At 35.1% G+C, this 27,088-nt stretch overlaps 1 protein-coding gene across 1 annotated transcript; it reads left to right on the top strand.

Moving 5' to 3' along the window:
- The first annotated feature begins 682 nt into the window (after positions 1–682).
- On the top strand, positions 683–22,446 carry LOC100933497 (probable polypeptide N-acetylgalactosaminyltransferase 8). The gene is made up of 10 exons (XM_003771290.2): positions 683–978; positions 4,063–4,229; positions 10,086–10,269; positions 11,544–11,741; positions 12,570–12,684; positions 14,667–14,852; positions 16,357–16,494; positions 17,077–17,172; positions 20,103–20,270; positions 21,799–22,446. Exons 1-10 carry the CDS (start codon positions 683–685, stop codon positions 21,952–21,954), a joined length of 1,704 nt encoding a protein of 567 aa, XP_003771338.1. The 3' UTR covers positions 21,955–22,446.
- The last annotated feature ends 4,642 nt before the right edge of the window (positions 22,447–27,088 follow it).

The following is a 27,088-nucleotide window of genomic DNA, read 5'->3' as shown; positions in this document are numbered from 1 at the left end:
GATCCTAAATTTAAATCTGGACCCTGGACAATTTACTTAATCCTGTTTGTCTCCATTTCTTCATCTGTAAAATAAATTGGAGAAGGAAATGTCAAACCATTCCAGTATTTCTGCCAAAAAAATTCCAAATGAAGAATTGGACATGACTGAACAATACTGACTTCTTGGGTTCTTTTTGAACCTAGCATTCTATTCATTACACCATCTAGCTGACTTCATACCTGTTTAACCCAGGGATTACATAAAATGGTTTATAAAACATGAAATAAAAATCATAATTACAAAATAATGCAATAATACAAAATAAAAACAAAATTACAAAAAATTACAAAATATTTAAAAATGTAATTTTCCTCCAATCAAGTTCACAAGTTCTCTAAAATCTAGAACTTCCTTTAGAGTGCAGGAAGGGAGAGATCACCCTTGGAACCCCTGTTTACCATCCTACCCTCAGGAGAGTGATGCTCCTGGACCACATGTGCTGTACAGAGAAGGAAGGCATGGGTGGGCCATTTCACAGCTTCTGGCACCCAGACCACTTAATCCTGAATTTTTGGGAGCCTCAGAAAAATTTGGAAATATAGTAATGTCTGTATGTCAGAATTGCTTGCCACATGTATAAGTTCTCTTATTTCCTACTCTTTCTCTCATATCACCCCATATCCCATGTGCAGAAGATTCCATGAAGATGCAAAAAGAGATGAAGCTGACAGAGGCTATCATCAAGACATCAAAAAGACTGGAAGATGATGGGAAACAGACTGCTCTAGCACAGGGAAGCGGGGCTCAGAAGGAAATCCAGCACAAGCCATCAAGAAAACTTTTCCCAGACTCAGCTCTTTTCCAACAATGGGGTGAAGGCTTGACTGAATCTGAACAGATACAGGCCCAAAACCTCTTCACCCAGTTTGGCTACAATGTGTACCTGAGTGATCGACTGCCTCTCAATCGCTCTATTAAAGACATTCGGAGCCCCAGGTACAATGGGATTGGGTTCAAGAGGCTAAGTAGTATAAAAAGTTAAGAGATCCAGAGGGATTTTGTTGGAGCAAGAGTTGTACCTTTGACAAGGTACTAAAAGGGATGAAAGGACTAGGAGAAAAAATAATGGTGAATGGTCTTGAAGGGCTGGACAATGGACTCAGGAAGGCTGAATAGAGTTTATCTTCATTTCACAGCTTATGAAACAGATGCAAAATGGTTACAAAATTATTCTAGAATACATAGCAAAGGGAACCTGGACAAAAATTTATAGATCCTTAGAGATCTGAGAACCAAAACAGAATTTAGAGATTGTTTCTTTTATCCGTCTCATTTTGTAGAAGAGAAAGCTGGTACTGAACACTAAGAAAATAATCAGAGGCCACTCAGGACCCAGATTTTATAATACCTATATTATTATATAGATATTATTTAATATCTATATATATATAATATATCTTCTCCTAATCCTAAATTTTTTATAAGAACAAACAGAATGCTTCACTAGGTCAGAAAAGTGAGTGCTGAAAATATGCCTCAAAAAAGCAGGGACATTCTGATTTTTCAATATTACTAATGAAATCTTTTGACTCACTAATGTGGTCTCACAAATTTTGACAACTCATCAATTAACAAACATTTATGAAATACATTATGTCTATATGGCATCTAGTTCAAAATTAATAAATCCTTTCAAGAAATGCAGGAGCCTACTTCAGGAGAGATCTGGGAGTTTTCTGTATTAAGTTGATAAGTGAACTTGTGGGAATGAGGGAGAACTTCATGTTAGGGAGTTCTAAGTTCTAAGAGAAGAGGATGGAGGATGAAGCTGGAAGGTAAAGGATTAAAACTTGGATGAGAAGGAATAGTCACATAGGTAAAAGAAAAGTCACTCAAGAATAACATCAATCAGTTATTCAAAAGAACTTATTAGACAACTAGCATGTACCAGGCAGCAATATAAAGAATAAACTAATTCCTATTCACAAAAAGCTTAGGATCATACAAATCAAAAGATAAGAGGGTAGACAAGAGAGGGGATTAAAAAAAAACTATTGGGAAATGGATGCAGAGCAAAAATAAGGAAAAGGAGTGAAAAGCTTTGCAGTTGACAGGGTAAAGGGGAAAATCTTTTTGGAAAAGTTATGGGGCTATTTAGTCCAAAGAGAAAAATGCGAGGAGAAACTGCTCTAGTCTTGAATAGACTAACTATTCTAACTAACTAAACAGACTAGCTTTTACTAAGTAGGTTGGCAATAGGATATTCTTTGTCTTAATTCAATTTATCAGGAATTGATTAATGTCTTTTTTATCCAGAACAATTATAAGTCCTTAGGGGGATATCAAAAAAGCATAAGGAACATTACTAAACTTTACAGAGTTGCAAAAATCTGTTGAAACAAGACACATACCAGATACAATATGATCAGCATAGAAAATGGCAAAAGATAGAAATAGTGTATCACAATACTATTATACCCCGGATCAGTGAGACCTTCATTCAAAGTCCACCTTAGTCACTTGCTAGGTATATAATGTTCAATAAATCATTGCCTAAATTTCTTCATATGTAAAATAGGAATAATAATAGTGTCTATGTCTGAGGATCATTGTCAGGACAAAATCTTTGTACAATAGTTTCCAAACCTTAAGGTTGGAGAACATACTAGCTAGATTTTTCTTTTTTTTCCCCCCTGAGGCAATTGGGGTCAAGTGACTTGTCCAGGGTCACACAGCTAGGAAGTGTTAAGTGTCTGAAACCAGATTTGAACTCAGGTCTTCCTAATTTCAGGGCTGTGCTCTAGCCACTGTGCCACCTAGCTGCCCTAGATAAATTTTTCAATGATAAAGTCTTCAAGTCCCACTGTATAGACACAAGTGCAGCAGGAAATTGGAGAAGAGTGAGTGGGAGCTGAGTAAGGCCTTGGCAGCCTTAAGGATTTCTTTGATCTTTGTTAGATCTGATAAAATGTGATAGGAAAGAAAGAGAAGGGCTATTCACAGCAGATATATTGGTTTGGCCAAAGGTTCAAGGACAGACACAGTAAGTAATGAGAGTGTTCTTGTTGGGCCAAGAATAGGTTGATTCAAAGGAATTTTAGGAGTTACATTTGAATAAAGTAGGGACATAAAAATCTTCATTTTCCAGGCTAAGGACTTTAGATATGGTCTTCTAAGCAGGGAATAGCTTGAGTGGGTCTTTGATCAGTGATGTATGACCTCAGGCAATCATTGCAGGACTCCAGGAAAAAACTTGTTATTTATTTTTTTTTCAGTCATGTACAACTCTTTGTTGATTCCATTTGGGGTTTTCTTGGCAAAGATATTGCAGTGGTTTGCCATTTCCTTCTTCAGCTCGTTTTACAGATATGGAAACTGAGACAAACAGGATTAAGTGACTTACCTTGAATCACATAGCTAACAGCGAGTGTCTAAATCCAAATTTTGGGCCAGGAAGATTAGTCTTCCGGACTCCAGACCTGAAGCATAATCTCTTGAACCACCTAGTTGCTTCCCAGGTATGAAGGTCTTCACTCAGATTGAACAGAAAGGATATAGAGACGACAGATTGGAGAAAAATTAGTCTGGATCTATTGACTAGTTATATGACATAAAATAATGACAAAGAGCAAAAATTAAGATTTCAAATCTAGGAAATGGAAGCATGGCAGTGTCTTTGATTGCAGAGGCTGAGAAAGAGAGCCAAATTTTTTTTGGGGGGGATAGATTTTGAGGTAGGGATAGAATGCACTAAGAATGTGCATTTGGTTTGGATGATCTTGTAGAATTTGTGGGAACTGAGTGACATGTAAAGGAAAAAATCCTATAAAGATAATACAAATGGAAGAGGATTTTGTCGCATCAAGAAGTACTTAAGCTAGACATATAGAAAAACTCCAAAATTGTCACTTAAATAAATGATAATTTCTCTGTCCCCTAATGGGCTTAGATATTGAGTAGGAAGCTACCCTGGTCCAACTGAAATATTGCAAAGTCATGCCTACAGGCAAGGGGCTTGGAAGGGTAAATTTTAAGGATTTCTCTTAACATTTTAACTAATAAAAATAATAATTTTTACAGGTGTCTTGAGAAGCAATATCCCCACCAACTTCCAACCCTCAGTGTCATTCTTACATTCATGAATGAAGCCTTCTCAGTTATACAAAGAGCCATCACCAGTATCATCAAGAAGACCCCTTCTTACTTGCTTAAGGAGCTCATCCTGGTAGATGACTTTAGTTCAAATGGTAAGTAGCTTGGTTAAGGTATTCACATGAACGCTGGGAAGGATTCTTGGTTCTGGTTTAGAATTTGAAACAACTTTACAATGGAATTTACAAATATTTTTGAGTCTACACAGGGGATGTAGAGAACATGGAGAGAATCCAGAGAGGAGTCTCACATGTGGTTAAAAACAAAAGGTGAAAAATATGACCAATGAGGAAAGCTAATTTGGCCTAGAAAAAAGAATGGATTGAGGGTAAAAAGTTGATAAAAATTTTCAAATAGCCCTTAAAAATATGTTTTTATTAATATCTTTTGTTCTTACATCAACTACATTGTCATTTTTATATCAGATACATTTCTTCCTCTCTTGAAAAGTCATCCTATAATTTAGATGGCACAATGAACAGAATGCTGGGCCTTGAGTCAACAAGATCTGAATTTAAATTGAGCCTCAGACACTTACTAGTGATATGACCCTGAGCAAGTTGTTTACCCCCGTTTGACTCAGTTTCCTCATCTAGACAAACCAATCTAATATCTTTGCCAAAACAAAATCCAAATGGAGTCATGAAAAGTCAGACACAGCTGAAATAACTACACAACAGCATAAAACAAAGAGGAAAAAACACAGTTGGACAAAACTAAACAACATACTGAAAACGTTAACATCTGTAAAGGAAGCACAGGAAGTGATTTCTCATTTCTTCTTCTTTGGGGCCAAAATTGGTCATAGTAAAGTCATTTTGAATGAATTTGTCTCAGGTCTTTTGAAGGAGCTCAAAAAGGATTTTGAAAATCAAGAGGAAAAATTAGGAAGAGAAATGAACTGATATAAGGAAATCATGAAAAAGAAGTCAATTGCTTGGTAAAAGAGACACAAAAAAATAGTGAAGAAAATAATTGAAGAATAAAAAACAGACTTAGTCAAATGGTAAAGGAAGCACACACACATACACACACACACACACACAAAAAAAAAAACAATAAAGAGAATGATGCTTTAAAAAGCAGAAATGCCCAAATGGTTAAAAAAAAAAAGATCCACTGAAGAAAACAAAATAGGACAGATGGAAAAGGGGGTACAAAAGCTCACTGAAGAAAATAATTCCTTAAAATTATAATTGAGTAAATGCAAGCTAATGACTTTATGAGAAATTTTTAAAAATAGAAGATATTGTAAAATACCTTATTGGATATATTCTAGGTCAGTTGTTTAAAAAATTATCATATGGTTGTGGCTGTTTTCAATGATGAGACCATTTGGACCAGTTCCAATGATCTTGTGATGAAGATAGATGTCTGCACCCAGAGAGAGGACTGCGGGAACTGAATGTGGACCACAACATAGCGTTTTCACTCTTTTTGTTGTTGTTTGCTTGCATTTTATTTTCTTTCTCATTTTTTCCTTTTTGATTTGATTTTTCTTGTGCAGTAAGGTAATTGTATAAATATGTATGCATATATTGAATTTACATATATTTTTACTATGTTGAACACATATTGGATTACCTGCCATCTAGGGGAGGGGTGGGGGAAGAGGAGGAAAATTGGAACACAAGCTTTTGCAAGAGTTTATGTTTGTATTTCTTTCCCTTAACCATTTATCAATTAGGAAGTAGCTCTTATTTTCACAATTTTGATTTTGTTCCCGATAAATGTTAAAAATGAGACTTGCTAGTTATTGCCTAGAGTGAATCCCCTCCTCTAGGGACCAGAATTAAGACCAGAACTATCTTGATATCCTCTAGAGAATCATGTTAAAGCTATTGCTCCTGTCAAGACTGTCTTTCACCTAGGTGTAAAGTTCCATTTTCTTCATTCCTCTGAGGATTTAAGCAGCGTTGTTGAAGACCTTTTCCTCTTCTGGAGGCTAAACCTTAGTTCCCACCTCTTCAGAAAAAAGTGAGAGATTGTTACCCCATAAACCTAGAAGTGGCCAAGTAATGTAATAGGAGCTAAGGTGGACTTTATGTCAGGATTTTCCATAAACTTGATAATGAGGAAAGAAGCCCCAAACTTATTTGACTCAGCATAGATCAAAAGCAGTCAAGAAGAAGCTGTAGCAATTCATCTACTAGCTATGCTAAATTCACAAATGAGCTTAATAGTATGAATGTTATGTAGAAAGTGCTTTTAAGTTTGAACCCACTCTTCCTAAGGAATGCAATGGCATAAAACAACATTCTCTCAGGTGTTGGAAAGAAAGGAAATGCTTTGTAATTTTCATTCTCTCTATATTATTGAAGTAAATATACTTTTGTAAAACAATAATTATAATGTTGTATAATAGGTGAAATCTGCAGTAACTGAAGAAGCAAAAGTTTGAGCTTTGAACATATTGATTTACTTAGCAATGCATGCTAATCATTACAAATTGAGACCAGGCTTCTTGACACTGGATCCCAAATATAACAGAAAACAGATTTTTATGCAATAAAAGCAAACAATGAATAGGATATAAACCAGCATACAAGATTTTATAATCTAGCTTCTAAGCAAAGAAAATATTAGGGGCTTATTTGCAGAAAAAGGAAATTTCAGTCTCAAAATGAAGTCAGTTTTATGATATATAGTCTTTTTGGATTACACAATTCCCATAATTATCTCTGAGTTACAATACTAGGATGCAAGCATGAAAAACTCTTACAATTTTAATCTGTATTTGTGATCAAATTATAATATAGAGATGATATCCTCCAAAGGGAGGGAATTAGACAAACCAGAAAAAACAAAGATGTAAGATAAGTTTTCTAATTAAATGGAATAATAAATTTTAAGAAAGCACAAGGATCAGACTCTTTTCCCTAAGAATTATGTACTTAATGTATATGATTGACTTCTAATGCATCTAGTATGAAAAGCCAGGCTTGATTATGTTTTAATAAATTCTCAAAGTGGATTAAAGATTTTATACATAAAACTGCTTTGATAATTGTAAAGAAAATTATTTTTCCTATTTCAAAATATCTGTCTGATCATTTTAAAAAGACAAAAGGGTTGATTTTACAAGTTAGATCCTTGAGGATTTTTTTATTTTTTTTTGGGGGGGGGTTGGTTTTTTTAGTTCTTTTATCAGGTACAGGATTTAGATAAAGATATATCCATAGTAAATGGTGTATAAATACTTAAGTTTTCTGTAGTTTCAGGTTTAGAAGAGCAAATTTAACAGATTGTGCCAAATTGTATTGCCTTATTACTGGCAGATTTCATCAGAATTATCTAGGAATCTCTGTAAGTGATTTAGAACCTGAGAAATTGAGCTCCCTTCAGAACTGTCCTAAGAATGAGACCTTTTCAGAATGTTCAAAATAAAGATATTTCCAGAGACCAGATGACTGATTACAGGGGACATCTGGGACTTAAGATGAAATGATTAAATGAACATTAGGAGTGGGTTACTGGGTTACAAGGAGGCTTGATGTTAAAGTTGATAATTGTTGTATTTTTTTTTTGTTTCATGATGTTTATATTTATTAAATTTTCTTGGTGACATGTAAATTTCCCCTTTAAAAATTAGTCTATTGTGAGCTCTAAGTTTCATCTGAGCCTGACTTAATTTACCTACAGAATTTATTAAAAAAGGTTTGTTCTTGACCTCAGTTAGCTATTGCACTAAGCTATGCAAGATGTTTCCCATTAGTCTTTTCTTTGTATATAATCTTATATATATATATATATATATATATATATATGTATATGTTTAATTTTTATTTTTAAAACTTTTTATTTTCAAAATATATACATAGTTTTCAACATTTACCCTTGCAAAACCTTATATTCCAAACTTTTTTCTCCTTCCCTTCCTCCCATCTCTTCCTTTAGAGAGCAAGTAATCCAATATATGTTAAACACATGCAGTTCTTCTGTACATATTTCCACAATTATCATACTGTACAAGAAAAATTAGATCAAAAAGAAAAAAATGAGAAAGAAAAAAAGCAAGCAAACAACAATAAAAAAAAGTGAAAATACTGCATTGTTATCCATACTCAGTCCCCACAGCCCTCTCTCTGGGTGCAGAGAGGGCTGTCTTCATCACAAGATCATTGGAACTTTCCTGTTGAAGAGAGCCATATCCATCAGAATTGATCATCGTATAATATTGATGTTGCTGTGTACAATATTCTCCTGGTTCTGGTCACTTCACTTAGCATCAGTTCATGTAAGTTCTCCAGACCTTTCTGAAATCATCCTGCTGATCATTTCTTAAAGAACAATAATATTTTGTAACATTCATTTAATTGGTATATATATAATCTTGATGGTAAACATGAGCACATTAAAAACCTTATAAATTTGGTTTATAAATTTATAAATTTTATAAAGAAATGATCCATGGGGGAGAGGGCTGGGCCTCCTACTCTCATGAATAAAAGAGGGTGAGGAATAAAAACTGAGAGAATTGTATGAAGAAACTGACTCCATCTTGTAAAACTGACTCCATTTGGAGATATGTCACATTTTCTTGTAAACATCCCCGCTTGCTAATTGTGGGAATTAAATAATATCCTGTTTCTCATTAGGGAGAATTCACCAGCTCACTTTCCCACCTCACTCCCATTTCCCGAAATTTGGAAAGCTCATCTTTCCTCCAATTAGAAATCAGATATCTTAATTTTACCGGCAGCTAGGTGATGCAACAAATAGAGCACCAGGCCTGAAGTCAGGAAGATTCATCTTCCTGAGCTCAAATCTGGCCTCAGACACTTATTAGCTGAATAAGTCATTTAACTCAGTTTGTCTCAGTTTCCTCATCTGTAAAATGAGCTGGAGAAGAAAATAGCAAACCATTCTAGTATCTTTGCCAAGAAATTTCCACATGAGGTCACAAAAAATCAAACAAAACTGAAGTAAGTTAATAACAACAAACTTGTATTCTAGTTTACAGTCTGTTAATTATTTGCTTTTAATAATAAAATCTATTTTAATAAATAATTTTATTAGATTTATAGATTTTAATAAAAATCTATTTGTGCCTGTATTTGTGGATCAGTGCCAAGCTGAGGAGGCCTATTCCCAGTTTGTTATGAAATTGATGTACATTGCTTGATATTCTTAGAAGCTCAAATCTTTGTTTCTTTGGTTACTTCATGTTTCATCTGCCATAGTTAATAATAATAATAATAATAGAGTACTTTATTATTTTTTTCCTGAGGCAATTGGGGTTAAGTGACTTTCCCAGGGTCACACAACTAGGAAGTACTAAGTGTCTGAGGTCAGATTTGAATTCAGGTCCTCCTAACTTCAGGGCTGGTGCTCTATCCACTTCGCCACCTAGCTGCCCTGAGTACTTTTAATTTTGCCAAGTTTTTATGTATATGATATCATCTTACCCCTTACAATAACTCTGTGAGGTGGGTGTTATTATTTTCCCAGTTGTACAAATAAGGAACCTGAGATTAGGGAAATCAAAACTTGCTCTGAATTGATTTACCAGTATTTGCATTATTTGAATTTGAGTCTGATAGGGGCCATTAAATTTTATCTAGTATCCTGATTCCAGTGTCTGAAATCAACTCATAATCAGTCCTAAATCCATAATAGCCTATTGAGACATATCTCTCTCCCTTTGAAGACAGAAGGAATGAGAACCTTTTGGCAGGGGAATATAATGCTATTTAAACCCATCTAGATACATTCAAGGCCAGAAAACTAAATAATAAGAGAGTAAATTACCCTGGAGTACAATAACACTGTGGTCTCTTTGTCTGGGTAGACATGGTGGGATAGTAGAAACTGCCTAATAGTTTAGTACCATAGATATGTAACTTCTGCATTCTAGGAATTCTATCTAAAGCCACTTGATAATGTGGAATTTCGATGTCGCATCCAATATTAGTCCCAGAAATTCAGCAAAACATGTGCTTTGTTGGCAGAGGAGCTCAAAAGAAATATGAATAAAGAGATTCAGCTTTACAAAAAGAAGTACCCTGGGCTACTGAAATTAATCCGTCATACCAAGAGGAGAGGGCTTACTCAGACCCGCCTGTCTGGCTATCAAGCTGCCACAGCAGATGTGGTTGTCATCTTGGATGCTCATGTGGAAGTGACCACTGGATGGTAAGTCTCCACCAAGGAAAAAAGGCAACAAATTGTTGGATCCTTCAGAGTCCAGGAAATGAGGGAGTAGAAATGAATGTGACAATAGAAAATTCAAAGGAAAAGATAGCCCTTTTTTCTTGGATTTTGATCATCTAAAATAGACGACATGGTATTTTTGGAAAAACTCTGGACTTAATATAAGACTTAAGTCTGCTACTATCTATCCTTGTGGCCTTAGGAATTATTTAACTTTTCTAGGAATTATTTTTTAAATTTATTAAATAACAAAGTTGGGTAAAATTTTCTCTAAGGATCTTTCAAATTGAAATATTTTATGGCAATCCTTGTCCACAGGAGTAAAGTAGCTCTGCACACACACACACACACACACACACACACACACGTGTGTGTATATGTATATATGTACTCACATTATGGCTTACAAAGCACTTTTCCCATGACAATGTGAGGTTTTCAAGGACAGTCTTACAAAAAGAGAAAATCGAAACTAAAAAATATTAAATGTTTTTATATTTGTACAGTTAGACTGTTACAGATAGGAATGCAACTTAAATTTAATTCAAAGTTCACAGGGAACCAAGTAGTCAAGACACATCAATTGGAAAATGTGGACAAAAAAATAGATGAACCTTTTCATCCAGTACAGGAGTGATCTTTACCAGATCATAACTTCCATATATTTTCCATAGCAGAAGGAGGCCTGGCCCCTAATATTTTCTCTGCCTCTGGCACCAGTAAGTTTGCTTTCCTCCTGCTCTTATCCCAGGATTTGCTATTAAATAGGGATAATAATAATCCATACTCTGTTTCTCTACACTGAATTCTAAATACTCAGGATTAGCTCAGCACTCTTATATATGATCCTGGAACTACCATACATCCCTGGGGATTCTCTGGAGCAAGATTCATCCTGAGATTGCTGCCCCTCAGTGTCAAAGAAGACTTTCTAGGCAAACCTTATTTTTGACCCAGATTACTGATTTTGCTCCAGGAGCTGCTGAACCACCTACATGTGTAGTTGTGAAGTGACCAGTATATTTTTTTTTTCTGCTCACTGGTGGAAAAAGAAAAAGTGAAAGTGAATGTGAAAAGTATTTGGTTCTCTTTTCTCTGGACTTCACTGATACTTCTATATTCTCTCTGTCTCTCTATCTATCTCTCTGTCTCTCTTCCTCCCTCCCTACATCTCTTTCTCTCCATCTATCTCTCTCCCTCTCCCTTTTCTCTTCCTCTCTCTCTCCTCTCTCTCTCTCTCTCCTCTTTCTTTCTAGGGCAGAACCCATCTTAGCTCGCATCCAAGAAGATCACACTGTGTTTATATCACCAATATTGGATGGAATTGCTTATGATACCTTTGAATTACGTCATTATTCATTGGCTCCCATTGGTTTTGACTGGGAACTCTGGTGCCTCTTTGATTATATGCCAATAGACTGGTCTTTCCTGAAAGATGACACCGCACCTGTGAAGTAAGTTTGGAAATCTTGGAAAGCCTCACTAAAAAACTTGAATTCTTGAAAATGGGAGGCAGAAATGATCAATACACATTTTTTTCCTTTCTCATCAGAATTTCCTTAGTATTAGAGACCTTATATACCAAGCCCAATCTGAACAGAAAACCATTGGTTCTTCAGGTTACAAGGGGATTTCAGAAGTTTTTTTTTTTAAGTTCATTACTCTGACTTGAACAGAACCTAAATGCTTTTATTTTTTTAAGTTTTATTAAGTTATTTTATGGAGTTTTTTATTAAAAGGTTTTAAAATTTATTAAAGTTTTAAGTTTAGAAAAATTTTAAACCAGTTTAGATTTTATTGATTTATTTTATTTTATATTATAAATATTTTCACATGAGAGATCTCTTGTAAAAGAGTAAAACATTTAACTAAAATTGATAACAATGATTTCTTTTGAAATTGAATGTAAGAGGCAGCTAGATGATATAGTGGATAAAGTACTAGCCCTGGAATCAGGAGGACCTGGGTTCAAATCCAGTCTCAAACATCTAACACTTATTAGCTGTGTGGCCCTGGGCAAGTTACTCACTCCCAATTACCTTGTCAAAAAAAGTGAATGTAACAGATCATATTTGTGACACCCTTTCTAACATCTCTTTTAAAAATTAATTAAATTTTATTTTTAAAAATCTCTGGAATGCTTCTTCAGGTCATTCAGGAATGTTTCTTCCCAACCTTTCATGTTTTTATATTCCCATGTCTGTTCTCTTCTTCCCTTTCCAAATCCCATCCCTTTTTATTCCTCAGTAGAAGAGTGACATCTCTGTTATGTCTCCTTACAGGAGTCCTTCTCTCCTGGGCATCTTTGCCGCAAACAGGTTGTTCTTGGGAAAGATTGGGGCCCTGGATGCTGGGATGATGATCTACGGGGGAGAGAATGTGGAGCTGGCCTTGAGGGTAGAGTTCTATTTCCTTTCTAGTTGAAGTGATGGGGATCATTGGGCAAGGTGGTACTTCTGTCCAGGGTATGGTTCAAATGCTCATGTTGCCAGGACACTGGATAGAACTATAGGAAACACATAGGACTTTGCAGGGTGAAGGTTTGCCTAATAACCTCACATGTTAGGGAGAGAGATGAAGTTTCTATCTTGTTTTTTTGCCTCTTCTTTTTGAAAGTATAGCCCTCATACTACTTCCTGAATATTTGCCTTCAAATTATCTTGAGTCTAGGTATAGATAGGTATAGGAGACTAGAAAACATAAATATAACAGTTTGCTTAAAATGATGATAATAATAATAGCTAATATTGATTCAGGTTTGTGAAGTGTTTCACACATTATCTTATTTAAGTCTTACAACAATCCTATAAAGTAAACTCTAGAAATGTTATTAACCCCATTTTACAGATGAGGAAACTGAGGCTCAGAGAGATTTAAGTGCCTTACTCAGGCATGCTTTATTCTAACAACCACATCATACTAATCAAACAGAGAAAATTGGGGTAAATGGGACCTAGGCTACATGTCAAGAGGTGTTCCTCACATTCAGTGAGGAAGTGAAGAAGCTTTTATTGAGTAGTAACACAGTCCCATGTAACTGGTGACTCTCAGTTTAACATTTTTTCCCATGCTTTTTAAACAAGCATAAGACTTAGATATGATTAGGATAATACAATAAATAAAAGCTCAATAAAATGGATCTAAAGAACAACAACATTTTTGCCAAATTGGGTCATGAAAAGTTGAATGTAACCAAAATGATTAATCAACAATAACAAAAATGATCTTATTTAATTTGAATTTTAGGTAATAACTGCCCTTCCCCTTTAACTTCTGAGCCTGTCTCAATTCAATTTACATGAAGAGCTGTTTTCTATAGTTACTTCTTTCTTTCTTGCCAAAGGGCTATTTCTTTATGGTCTATGAATTCTGCATTCAGAGGACTTCAATACAACACAATAAACCTTTATTGTAAACTTACTGTGTGGCAGGCATTTTATTAAGCATTATCCTATTCCTCAAAGAATTTATAATCTAATGGGGAAAGCTGAAAAGAGTTATAGATCTGGAGAGAACCTGGAATGATGATGGTGATAGATATGAGATGTTCTTAGCCCTCAATATAGGGAGGCTTTGGGTAGAGTTTTACATTCTACCTTTTAGTCCACTTTTCAGAGAGGAAGAAGCAATTGGGGGTACTGAAGATATATACATAGTAAAACTGAAGGAACCTCAATGATGAATTTCCTGGTGATAATTTTATCCTGTTGAGAGGTGTGATGAAGGTGGTGGAGTTGAAACCAATTAAAGTTGTTGGACAGTTCTCTATGATTTAGCTTCCTTTGCAGATCAAGGATAAAACCTAGGAATTTTTGCATTTGGGGCAAATTCAAAGCAGAAGCTCCTTTATCAAATTCTGGTACAAATAGTCCAGTGCTTACATAGAGTCTGGTACGTAATAGGCACTTAATAAATGTTTATTGACTGACTGGTAAGGGCTGATGATCTCCAGAAGAAGAAATGAATCATAGGCAGAGGACTTTGCATATGGGAGGCGGGGGGAATAGTGTTATGGGAGCATAGTGGAGGTCCCCCTATCCACAGGGATAGTGAACCAGAAGTCCATGGCATCAAGGAAATACTCTTTCCTTTTATCCCACCAGGCTCCCAATCTTTGCACTATGGGAGAAAATCTTAGCTATAACTCTTTTCTCATGTATTTTTCCTCAGAGCACAGAGGGGAAACAACATGGAGAGGAAATTTTGTGGAAAAGCTAGGATTTCAGAAACTTTATGAATAATGCAAATAGCTTTGTAGAAGGTGGAAGTGGGATATCTAAATTTACATTTTTCAAAACTGGGGCTAAGCTGTATCCTGTAAGTCAATTAAATGGAATTTGCTAGCCTCATTGTGCACATGTGGTTTCTCTTGGATGTAGGTGTGGCAGTGTGGGGGGAAGATTGAAGTCTTACCCTGTTCTCGGATTGCTCACCTAGAGAGGGCCTTTAAGCCCTATGCCTCAAATCTGAGGTTAGCTATGAAACGCAATGCTCTTCGGGTAGCTGAAGTCTGGATGGATGAATACAAATACATGGTCTACTTCTCTTGGAATCTGCCTCTGGAGGTAATTTGTCAATGAGTTTAGCTAGACAAGAAAAGCAGAAAAAGATATGGGAATAAAAAGACAAGAGGGGAGATGCAAAACCAACCAGAAGGTTACTAGACAAACTCCTTCCACTATTATTGTCTCCCTTTCCCCAACCATTATTCAATCTCATGGAAGAAATCAAGGATTCTTTGTTCTGAGCATGGTACAAAGAGCCATGGACAAGCCATTTGGCAATGATGGTTTTAATCCAGTCACATTTTTCTCATGGTAACAAACTTAGGTCAAAAAATATATCATGGGAGCAGAACTTGTATCTGAAGTTGTTACTAACACTAGTAACCCTGTGTTTGGGTATGAATACCACATGTAGAAATCTGCTTGCTAAGGTTTCTTTGGAGAGAAAAATAACTTGCAAGACACTAGGGGATACAGATCCCTGGATAAAAGGGGTGACAGGGAAATAAATGGGGAAAACAGAACCTGGAAATGAATATGATTAAAAATAAAGGAATTAGATAGGAACCATGTGATAGGTTAGCATGTGTTTAGTGGTGGTTGAGATGGGGAGAATAACCATGATATAGGATCTGGAAGGAGCTGAGCATTGCTAATGATTCCAAGGTATTAAACAGGAAAGGAATCTTTAGCTATACTGAGCAATTACTAATTTACTGTGATTTGAATGTGAGAATTCAGCTCTTTTTTTAAAAAAAAAATTAGCTTGCAATAGGACAATATGAAGGTGGAATTCCCTTTACCCAAGAAACCTTTTGCTTTTACCCTATAGTAATAGCTAGCCTTTAAATAGCATTTATTATATACTGGTTCTGTATAAATGAACAAGTGCTTTACAAATAGAATGCCATTTTATCCTCACAATAATCCTAAGAGATAAGTGATGTTATTATCCCAATTTAGCAGTTGAGGAAACTAAGGCATATGAAGTTAAATTACTTGTCCAGAATCAAACAGTTAGTAATATCTAAAATAGGATTTGAACTTGGGTCTTCATGACTTTAGGCCCAGTGTTCTATGCACTGGACTACCCAATTTTCTTCAGCTGCTCCCTCTATAGAGACATTCTGTTTTGCCTCTTTGTGATATAACAGACAAATTGAATTTGACTTGATAATATTGCTGGATAAATATCTTAAGATTTTTTTTAAAAGAGTTTGGACACTATAGACTTTAATCTTACCTAATTTACCTCATTTTTTTTCTCTGTGACCTGAGAGGAAACAGTCTTTGTCTTCAGTGGAGTAACTGTAGAGTTTAGAGAAGAATAGAATGATCTCCAGTCATGATCCATGTTCACTATGATAAATTGTATAAAGATCCCAGGGTTAAAGGCAAGTCTATTAATCTGCCTCTCCCAGAAAATTTGCAAAATGTAAAGATAACCCAGAAGGCATTAAACGCGTACTCAGTTGCCTTATCAAGTGATCTGACCTGGCACTAGCCGAGGATATAACAGATTATGAGATTTGTGAATCTGAAAGAAAACTTGGCTTTTTTCCAGAACCATGGAATCGATTATGGAGATGTGTCTTACAGAAAAAAGCTTCGAAAGAAACTTAAATGCAGAAGTTTTGACTGGTATCTCAAAAATGTTTACCCATCTCTGAATCCTATCCCCAACATTGTTGCCTATGGAATGGTATGTACCAAATTCATTGTTGCCATGACAAGAAAGTAGGCTCTGTGGTCCCATAGTGTTGTACGTGCAAGGGATATCCACAACTTATCCCTGCTGTACCTGAAATTCTTTCTGGCCAGGATTCTATTCTGAACATGGGAAGTGATCCCAGAGCCCTTTTCCATTATGCTCCCTTAAGTTTTATTTCCTTCTTGCTCCATTTCCCAAGTGTCCTTTCTCTCACCTGATCTCTTTGCTTTTTAAAAAATTCCCCTCCCTTTCCTCTCTCTACCCACAGGCATCTCATCTAACCAGGTTATTCATTTCACCTATATGACCTTAAACACTCATATCTCCCCATATGGGTCTAGAGCTTGGAAAAGGATTGTCTTACCAGAATATAGGGAATCCTTAGCAGCATCACCATGCAGTTTCCACATACAATTAAATAATTGCTACCCAGGACACTAAATTTCTTTATTTTTTAGCTGACACTAAAATTATATTTACCAGTATAAGAAGATAAACCTTGGGCAAAATTCATCTCTTTTCCTTTCTCAGTCTTTTTTTTAACAAGATGTGCTGTGTGTTTTGCTCTGATAGCTGAAAAATTCCTTGAATGAGAACCTGTGTGTTGACCAAGGATCTCCCAATGAAGCCAGTCCACTCTTGTATCCTTGCTTTGGATATGAATCACAGGTATCTTCATTAGTAGATGTATTCTTATAAGACAAAGACTGATCTACTATTACCTCTTGTAACCTTTATTCTCATTTTCATAGAGGAAGAGCTAGGAGATTGGGAAACTAAGAGAAAATATACAGGGAGAAACTAATTCCTACATAATGTCTCCTCCCAGTTCTACTCAGGAAACAGTCATAGTAGAGTAAAAAAAAAAAAATGGAAAAGAGGCATAAGTAGGAGAGTGATTCAAAGGCTAGATTAGAGAAACCAACAGGATATGAGTTACCTGTTGAACAATGGATAGTATTGGTATGTTACGATCCATGGAATCATGGAAAGCTGGGCATGACTCAATAAATTTTTTTCAACAAACTACTATACTAGTAATTATGTACATTATAAAACACAAAAATAGAAATTAATAAAAGGGATGTATTTTTCTAAAGTACAAATCTGATGGTGTTAAAATAATAGCAGCTCCCTTTGCATTTTAGAAAATTACTTTAGTGGGCTATGAAAAATAATTTGGAGTGTTGATTTCATTTAAGCAGAGCCAAGAAAATAATATAAATAATGACTACTAATGCAAATGGAAAGAATGGCTGTAAAAATCAAAAATCAATGTAAAATTGTAAAGAGCAAGCATAAAACTTGAAAGGACAGATAAGAGAAAATATATCTTTTGCAGAAATGGAAGTTGTACTTTACATATACTTTCATATATTTTCAATCTATTGATCAGTTATACTGAGAGTAGACAGTTATGCTGAATCTAGAAGCAAAGATAACAATTAAACAGTAAGTGCAATATTCCAGGTTATGAACAGGGCATGGATATAAGAAATGTAGAAGAAAAAAATCAAGAGATTTGGCAATAGATCAGATAGATGGGGAAATTGCATCTGAGGGGCTGAGATAGAATTTTTCCAGCAGAAGAGGATTCATTAAGGATAGATAAGTTAGATTTTTCTAATTTGTTACTTATCTTGAGTTTTATTTTCTTGTTGGTAAACAAAATTGAAGCTATCATTTTAAAAAATCATATTTACCCAGCATTTCAAGATTTACAAAGTATAACTTCTAGCTCTAAACTTACAGTCCTATGAACAAAACAAATTACATATCATAGGCATTATTTGTTTCCATTTAGCAGATAAAGGAACTGAGGGCCTTCCAAGTAACTTGTCCTTGACAGGACATCCAGTAAATGTCTGAGGAAGCATTTCAGTCTGTCACTTTAACATGTTGATGGCTTGACTACACAAAAACAATTGATTCTGAAATGACTCCCACATTGATAATCAATATTTAAATACACAGGGTGTCCCAAAAATCTTAGTGTCATTTTAAACTACTTTTTTAAAAAATCACCAAGACTTTTGGGACATCCTCTATGGTTAATTAAGTTGTAGTCAGTTTTAGAGATTCAGGAAGATGGCTGACTGAGTTGTTCCAAATAAAGGAAAGAAACAACAAAAAAAGAGAAAAGGAAAGAAAAGGAAAAGAGAAAAGGAAACAAAAAGCCCTGAAGAAAAATTATCTGTTATCCATAAATCTGATCAAATAACTATCCTATCTCACCTTCCCTGAAAAAATGAAGAAATACCATGATTTTTAAAAATCAGAGAAGAAATCTCCAGAAGGGAAAACCACTACAGCAAATACAACTGTATCCCCAGAAATGAGACAGGAAGAATAGCAGGCAGGCCAGGAGTTTGGCAGAAAGAATGGCAACCTTAGACTGAAGACCTGAGCTTAAGCACTATGTCTAACATAAGCTGGCAATGTGATTTTGAAGGAATTGGTTTATCTTCCAGTGCTTAGGAAACTTGTTAAGTTTCATTGCAGATATCAATTTGCATTAGTAAAAGGCATATTTCCTCAACAGGAGTTCCTTATACCTATGAAATCAAAAGTCTGATCCTAAAACAAAGTATAATAAAACTGAAAGTACTTGAAAAATTTAAAAAGGAAAAATGAACTTGAACTTGAAGTCCTTAAAGAAGATTTTAAGAAATAAATTTATGACTTAAAACAGAAAGTGGAGAATTTTAGCAAGGCAGTAGATGCTCTGAAAAAGATAATGGCAGAAACAATACAGAAATATAGTAGTTCAAAAAGAAATTATTAGAATAAAATAAAAAAACAGTAAAATTTGAAGAACGGTTGCAACTTCTACTAAAAAAAGCTATCAATCTTAAAATTATAATTCTTTGAGATAGAAAAACATGAATGCTTTGTTAAAAAATAACACAAAATATATATCAATTAAAGATAGAAAAACTCAATTTTAGCATAATATTTCATGGCTTACTATTTCCATTTGTTCTCTGACTTTCTTTTTGAAAAAAAAATATTCATGACATATTGTCTGGAGACTTCTGAAATATGTACGATTCTTGCATATCTTAATTAATGTTTATAAAGGGTCTAAAAAACTGTGCCCCTTTTCTATCACTATGATACTATGATTATAAAGGGGAAATGAGCTCCAGATATAATTGTTTTATATTTTTTCTTTGTTTCATGGACTGCCAGGGCCAAAGAATTTACCACTCAGTAATAAGCCTATCAGGGAGTTGCTTCTCCATAGTAGAATACAGTGATTCTCAGACTATAGGACTGTCTTTCTGGGACTATACATAAAATTGTGATGGACTCTTCTAAAGTTTGTGTTCTGTTGTCATAGCCTTTAAGAACTCATTCAAGCCACATTGAGAAAGTAGAATAGGACTTTTGCAGCATGTCTCAGTGTAGCTAAATTCCTTTGTTTATTTTCTGCACATTTAGGAAATCTCAACTCATACTGGTATTTAGTGATTTTGACCCAACGGAGGGAGAAAAATAGAATTAGAGTTCTGAGAGAGAACAGTTTGTTGGCTTTGTCTGGTGGAATTGTGTCATTGATAACTCTAACACTGACAGATTCCTCTGGTCTTATTTAGATCTTATTCTATTCTCTGACTGGACAACTGTATTTGGGGAAGATATATGATAAATGGCGTGCATATTTCCTATGCCTGGTGGACCCTGGAGAAGGGGAAAGGGCAAAATCAGTACCATGCTCTGATGGAGCCGAACAAGGGATGAACATATTTTGGGATTTTAAACAGGTGAGTATCAACAATTTAGTTTTTTTATTTTCCAGATTCATTTTTGTGAACATCAGGGTTAGGAGTTTAGACTTAGTGTGATAACACCATCCAAGGCATTGGCAGTTTCTGATCACAGAAGAAACATTTGGAAAGTGATGTTCTAGAAAGATTTTAGTGCTGTTGACAAAAAATATGCATTGAGAGCTCAATCAGAAGACAACAATCTAAGTCACAAAGTGTCAATTGTAGCTTATATATAAAAATATAAATGCTTTCAGGTTTACAAAGTATTTCCTTCACAGTAAGCCTGTGAGAACAGTAGAGAAACTATTGTTGTCTCCATTTTGCAAATATGGAAGCTGAGGCTCAAAGATGTCACTAATCCAAGAACACACTGCTCAAAAGGGGCAGAATCAAGATTTGAACTCAGGTCTTGTGATTACAAAATCATTGTCTATAAACCACACCCCCAGATGATCTTTCAATGAAGACAATGAGATTGTCAGCAAATGGACTTGCTAGACTTGAAGTCAGGAACATTTGGCAAAATTTGCTTTAATATATATATGCATTAGTTATATAGCCATGAACAGGTCACCTAGCTCTTCTGAATCTGTTTTCTTTCTGTAAAATGTGGATACGGAGACAATATTTACCTCACAAGGTCATTGTAAAGCTCAAGTGAAAATAATGTATGCAAATCACTTTGCAAACATTAAAGATATATTTAAAGCCAGTTATTGTAATTAAAATCTGAGAAAGGATTTGGGGGGAAATAGGAAGAAGGGAACGATGAGAAGAAATATTTTTGAGGGAGAATCCTACCAAGCTAAATATAAAAGGAAGAAGAGATTTCATCTGGATTAGCAAATTAAAGAAACACTCAGAAGCAAATGATCCTGACAGTATCTTTCCCTCTCACCCCTGTTCTAGCCATGTTTTAAAGAATCTGGGGGTAAAGTAGAGAAAGGAAAGAGATTACTGACCCAAGATCTATCTATAATCCTTAAAGAAGCATGTTCAGATCCAACTCTGATATAATCTATCTTTATTCATTTCCCTGTGCATTCTTAGAGAAAGAGATAGACTTTCAAAAATCTAAAGCTGGCTTCTCCTGTGCTCTTAGGCTCATTTTATTCTGACTTCTGAGGAATCCTGCATCAGAAGAGAAGAATTTTCTCTTCTGATATCTTCAATCACTACCTCTCCTGACTCCTTTTCAATCTTTACATATTATCATCTCTAATAGCCACCCTTTCTCCCCTTTTGTTTCACTGACAAACTTCTTAAATGAATAACATAGCCCACTTACCCTATTTTCTAGTAATCAGTTCTCTGTTCATTTCCCTTCTTTCCCCCAGTATCTTATTGAAATTTCTCTAGAAGATATCCAGTGATCTCCTTCTAGCCAAACTGAAAAGGATTTCTACATAAAGGCAAACAGAAAGATCAACCTTTTGGGGTAGAAAACATGGATGTGGGGGAGGAAAAAGACTGAGCAGTCAGAGTATTTCAACCATAATGTCTGTGTTCTTTTTCTATTCAGGGGGAAGCTATCATCAACAGAAACACTAAGAGGTGCTTGGAGATTAAGGAGGAATCTTCAGAATCCTATATCCTTATCTTCCAAGAGTGTACTGGGCAATCATGGAACATTCAACATATGGTTGGAAACTGGGGGATCCCAGAAGTCTTTGATTAACATTGAGTCTAGCAAATTACTTAGAGGATCATAGAATGTTAAAACTCTAGATGATTAGAAATCATCTAGTATAATCCCTTTACTATAAAGAGTAGAAAACTGAAGCCTAGATGACATAATTTTACCATGTACCCACAAATAGCAAACAGGATCTGAACCATCTTCTGACACCATTTTCATTGTTCTTACCAAATTGTTCTTCTCTTGAGATAAAAGAGTTTGGACTTGAGGGTACCAGTGCCATCAAAGTCAAGGACCATAAGACCTGGCCCTTGTGGCCTACCTTGAGGTAGGAGAAGCAGATCATAGAAAATAAGTGTCATTGAATAACACCAAATATCCAATTCCATATATAAGGGGGTCGTTCTTACAAGGGGATGCTTGATAGAGAACTACAGAGAATATGATATAATGATAACCTATCTTACCCTTCTCTAGGAATAGGAATTTCATTCTAAGAATCTTTGTCAGAAACCTTCTAAAATAAAGAACATTGCATGGCTACAGACTGATTATATTGGTTGGAGAAAAAGCTGTATTGCTTTGGGTTTTTGTCAATGCTATTTAATTCACCTCTCTTACAACTACCATTTCAATCTTTCCTTTTTTGTCTCTTCTGCTCAAATCACCTCATTTCCTTTAAGAAATTATATTTCAGCTTATGCTATTTAGGCAATACTTATAGTCATCCTTTTGCCCAAATATCACAAAGCATTATCTCTAGTTACTTTTTCCCAAAACCACGACAGATTTGCCTTTTCTAGTATAATACCTTTCCTGTTTTTCATCATTTTTCAGAAATGACAGATAACTCAGCAATAACCTGCATCTATAAGAGGTCAGGGAGCTTTCTTTTTTCCTTCCTCTTCTTTTATCTCCCAATCTCCAAACATATAAATATTTTCCACCTTTTCTGTTCATATTCTTTTTCATCTGTTTATTACTAGAAGCTTTTACATTCCTTCAAGAACACATTATTCTCTTTGATAATCTGGAGAGCACAGAAGCATTAAAAGCATTACACAATAAAAGTCTTACAGCTGAAAAGAATATCAGAGATTAGTCTAAGCCTCTCATTTTGCACATGAAGAAACTGAGAGTCAGAGGGGGTTAATTGCTTTGCCCAAGGTAGCAGTGGTAATAACAGAGGAAAGATTCCAACAAGGATCTCCTGCCTCCAAAACCAATTCTTTTTTTTTTCTTATTCATATGGGTATTGGGCAAAAAAGTGCTAGGAGAAGAATGAGGGCTAGAGAGACAGATTAGAAATAAGAGGTAGGGTATTGAAAATTACTTCATCGCTGCCATCATAGATGGGACTTATGAAGGAAGAGTGAGAGATATGTCCAATTAGTGCTAGATTGTCTGCTGGATTAAAAGTGGTGATTTCTTTCTTTCTTTCTTTCTTTTTTTTTGGGGGGTCTACGTTTTCTTCATTTTTTTAAAAATCAGGAAAACATATACTAAATCCAAAGTGTATCTGTTATTTAAAGTTGATTTACATTTATGCTTAACTAGTCCAGATGCCAGCTAGATAAAGATGTGGCTGATCATAAATATTTGTTTATATCCTTCACTATTTATGAATAGGGAGTATTTAGAAAGTGCAGGACAGTGGCAGGAAGGCAATGTAACAAGAAAGAGACAGTTGTTCTGACCTTCTGTTTATTCAAAATTTTCAAGACTCTATCCTGAATAGAATCTCCTAAGTTAAATGAAAGAGGATATTTTTGATATTTATTTATTTTCTATCTTATATAAATATCTCTCCAAAGTTATATATTGTAAGTTGTCCCCCACCCACCTTATCTTAAGTGAAAAGTGAGCCAGTGACCACTACTATCAGGTGAGGAGCTGAATGTTGTTGACATTGCATCCTTCATTATCCTAATGCTTGGGCCCCACGTCTTTCTATTTTAGAACTTATCAGCCAACTTTGTTTCTGGATAACCGTTTGGTTTGCTCCAGATTCTTTCTTTCTTTTTCCTTCCCTTTTCCTCTCAGCTCAAAGCATCCATGGTATAAACATGTCTTTATGAAGCATTATACCTCCAGGAACTTCTGTTCCTTGAACCATCTAACATGTACCAAATATGACTGTGCCATTACTCCTGCCCCATTTTCTCACAGTTATGGCTTTGGGATGTAGCACCATTTCTGGGAATCTGAACACTAAATAACATATCCACTACTGCCATTTCTCCAAGTTCTTCACACTGAGGATTTTTCCACCACGACCAGGTAGCCACGGAAAGGACAGCTTTCTATCACTAAGTTGCTTTATAATTCTAAAAAATACAGCTGATGTATACCCAGACAAGCCAGTTTCTCAGGTCCCACCTCCACCTAAAGCTACTTCTTATATTCCCTGCTGTTAAAATAGCATCTAGCCTGGAATATGCCAGCATTCAGTTCAGTTCAGCATACAGGTATTATTAAACATATACTTGGTACAAAGTACAGGATTTGACTTTTGATATAAACAAAAAATGAAAATAATTCTTGATTTCAATGATCTTAAATTCTATTTAACATTATTAAGTCCACAGATAAGGGAATATGAAGTTATTTGCAGGGAAAAGTACTGGCAACTTGGGAGATACCTAAAAAATAGTCTCTGCTCTCAAGAAATATATATATATATATATATATATATATATATATATATAACACACATATATATATTTAATTAAAGCTTTTTATTTTCAAAACATATGCATGGGTAATTTTTCTTTTTTTTTATTTAATAGCCTTTTATTTACAGGTTATATGCATGGGTAACTTTACAGCATTAACAATTGCCAAACCTCTTGTTCCAATTTTTCCCCCAACCCCTCCCCAGATGGCAGGATGACCAGTGATTTAAATATATTAAAATATAAATTAGATACAAAAAGTATACATTATTAAACCAAATTATTTTCTTGTACAAAGGAATCAGACTCTGAAATAGTGTACAATTAGCTTGTGAAGGAAACAAAAATGCAGGTGGGCATAAATATAGGGATTGGGAATTCAATGTAATGGTTTTTTAGTCCTCTCTCAGAGTTCTTTCTCTGGGTGTAGCTGGTTCAAGTTCATTACTGCTCCATTGGAAATGATTTGGTTGATCTCATTCTGAGGATGGCCAGGTCCATCAGAACTGGTCATCATATAGTAATTTGTTGAAGTTATAATGAATCTCCTGGTCCTGCTCATTTCCACTCAGCATCAGTTGTTAAAGTCTCTCCAGGCCTTTCTGGAAATCCATCCTGTTGGTCATTTCTTACCAAAATAATTTCCATAATATTCATATACCACAATTTATTCAGCCATTCTCCAACTGACGGGCATCCATTCAGTTTCCAGTTTCTAGCCACTACAAAAAGGGCTGCCACAAAACATTCTTGCACATACAGGTCCTTTTCCCTTCTTTAGTATCTCTTTGGGATATAAGCCCAGTAGTAACACTGCTAGATCAAAGGGCATGCACAGTTTGATAACTTTTTGAGCATAGTTGCATGGGTAATTTTTCAACATTAACCCTTGCAAAACCTTGTGCTCCAATTTCCCTCTCTCCCCTCACCTTCTCCCTGAGATGGCAAGTAGTCCAATATATGTTAAACATTGTAGAAATATATGTTAAATCCAATATATGCATATATTTATACAATTATATTGTTGTACAACAAAAATAAAATCAAAAAGAAAAAAATTAGAAAGAAAAAATGCACGCAAACAACAAAAAGAGTAAGAATGTTATGATTTAATCCACACTGAGTTCCCACAGTCCTCTCTCTGGGTGTAGACGGCTCTCTTCATCACAAGATCATTGGAACTGGCATGAATCACCTCACCGTTGAAAAGAGCCACTTCCATTAGAATTGATCGTCATATAATATTGCTATTGCTATGTACAGTGAAATCCTGGTTCTTTTCAGGTCACTTCTCAGGTCATAAAATTTGCTTCTCTCTCTTATATTTCAATTTGTCTTCCTTTAATTACTTAACAAAGATTTAAATCTTTAACTTTATGTGGAGTTAATTGGTAATTAAAAGCTGCCAGGCTCCTGACTTAGAAAGTCAAGATGATGTTCAGATTTGAGCTGATTTGTGGATCAGATTTAGTAGCGCTGGTGGTTGCTAAAGTGTACAACAATCCTCTTGGAAATAGCTTTGAGGCTCAACAACAGAAACTATTTCCTGTGCCAAAAATATATAACCTTACATGATAGTAAATACATAGGTATCAGTCAACATATCCTCTGCAAGTTACCCCTGTTTTTAACAAATACCCGTCAGACAATAAAACAATTGAATTACAAAACATTTATCGAGTGCTTTCTACTATACTAGGCATCAAAGATACAAAATTATATCTCCACACTCCAAATAGACAATAAAAATACTCAAAAGATCTATAGTTTCATAATGATGGGCAATTCGTGGCATGAAAGCACTCTCCACCAACCCAGATTTCAGATCAACCCATCACTTCACATAGTTTAAGCACATAGAAATGAGAGGAAGTTAACGCTCATCCTAGATCTTCTGGTTTAACTCCCTGACTCAGTACCATGATGTTTTTGCATTTACCAGAGCATTTACCAGAGAATGGCTAAAGAAAAGTAGTCTGATGAATACAGATTAAAGTGGTGATTAGAAGAGTATGGTTTACATGGCATATTTCTATATACAATAATTTCAAATATAAAAAAGGAGGGAATGGAAGAGAATCCTTGCTGCCAAGAGAAGATCCTTTTGAGAATTTTACTTAAAATGATCATCTGAATACAGTTTCACCTGACTGTATGAGAATAGAATTTCTCAAGTCATACAGAAAAGCACCAAGAGCACTGGACTGCTTTTTGGGGATATAAGAAAGGGAAGTTATGGAGAAATGAGTAAATAGAGTAAATACAGAAATTGTTAGCTAAACAACATTATTAAGACCCAAACATAAATGCTCACACACTGTCATTTTTGTCCTCCCCTTATACCAAGAGACACAAACACTTTGCATCTAGATGAGTGTTTATTTCAAGAAACTTCAAAGAGAGATAATTGCCAATGGGAGTTTTGCTGTAAGAAGGTAGAAACAGTTTGTCATAGTATTCTCTTCCTTGTCCTTGAAAAGTCCCACTTCATCGTAATT

Source organism: Sarcophilus harrisii, chromosome 5 (genome assembly GCF_902635505.1).
Source record: "Sarcophilus harrisii chromosome 5, mSarHar1.11, whole genome shotgun sequence".
Lineage (NCBI taxonomy): Eukaryota > Metazoa > Chordata > Mammalia > Dasyuromorphia > Dasyuridae > Sarcophilus > Sarcophilus harrisii.
Note: the sequence above shows the minus strand (reverse complement) of the source record. Positions and strands in the feature narration are given on the sequence as shown.

Excerpts from the sequence above, each read along its gene's own strand:
- LOC100933497 (XM_003771290.2), top strand. The coding sequence starts at position 683 with ATGAAGATGCAAAAAGAGATGAAGCTGACAGAGGCTATCATCAAGACA. Across the intron at positions 4,230-10,085 it reads AGATGACTTTAGTTCAAATG|AGGAGCTCAAAAGAAATATG; the intron begins GTAAGTAGCTTG and ends CTTTGTTGGCAG. Across the intron at positions 16,495-17,076 it reads ACATTGTTGCCTATGGAATG|CTGAAAAATTCCTTGAATGA; the intron begins GTATGTACCAAA and ends TTGCTCTGATAG.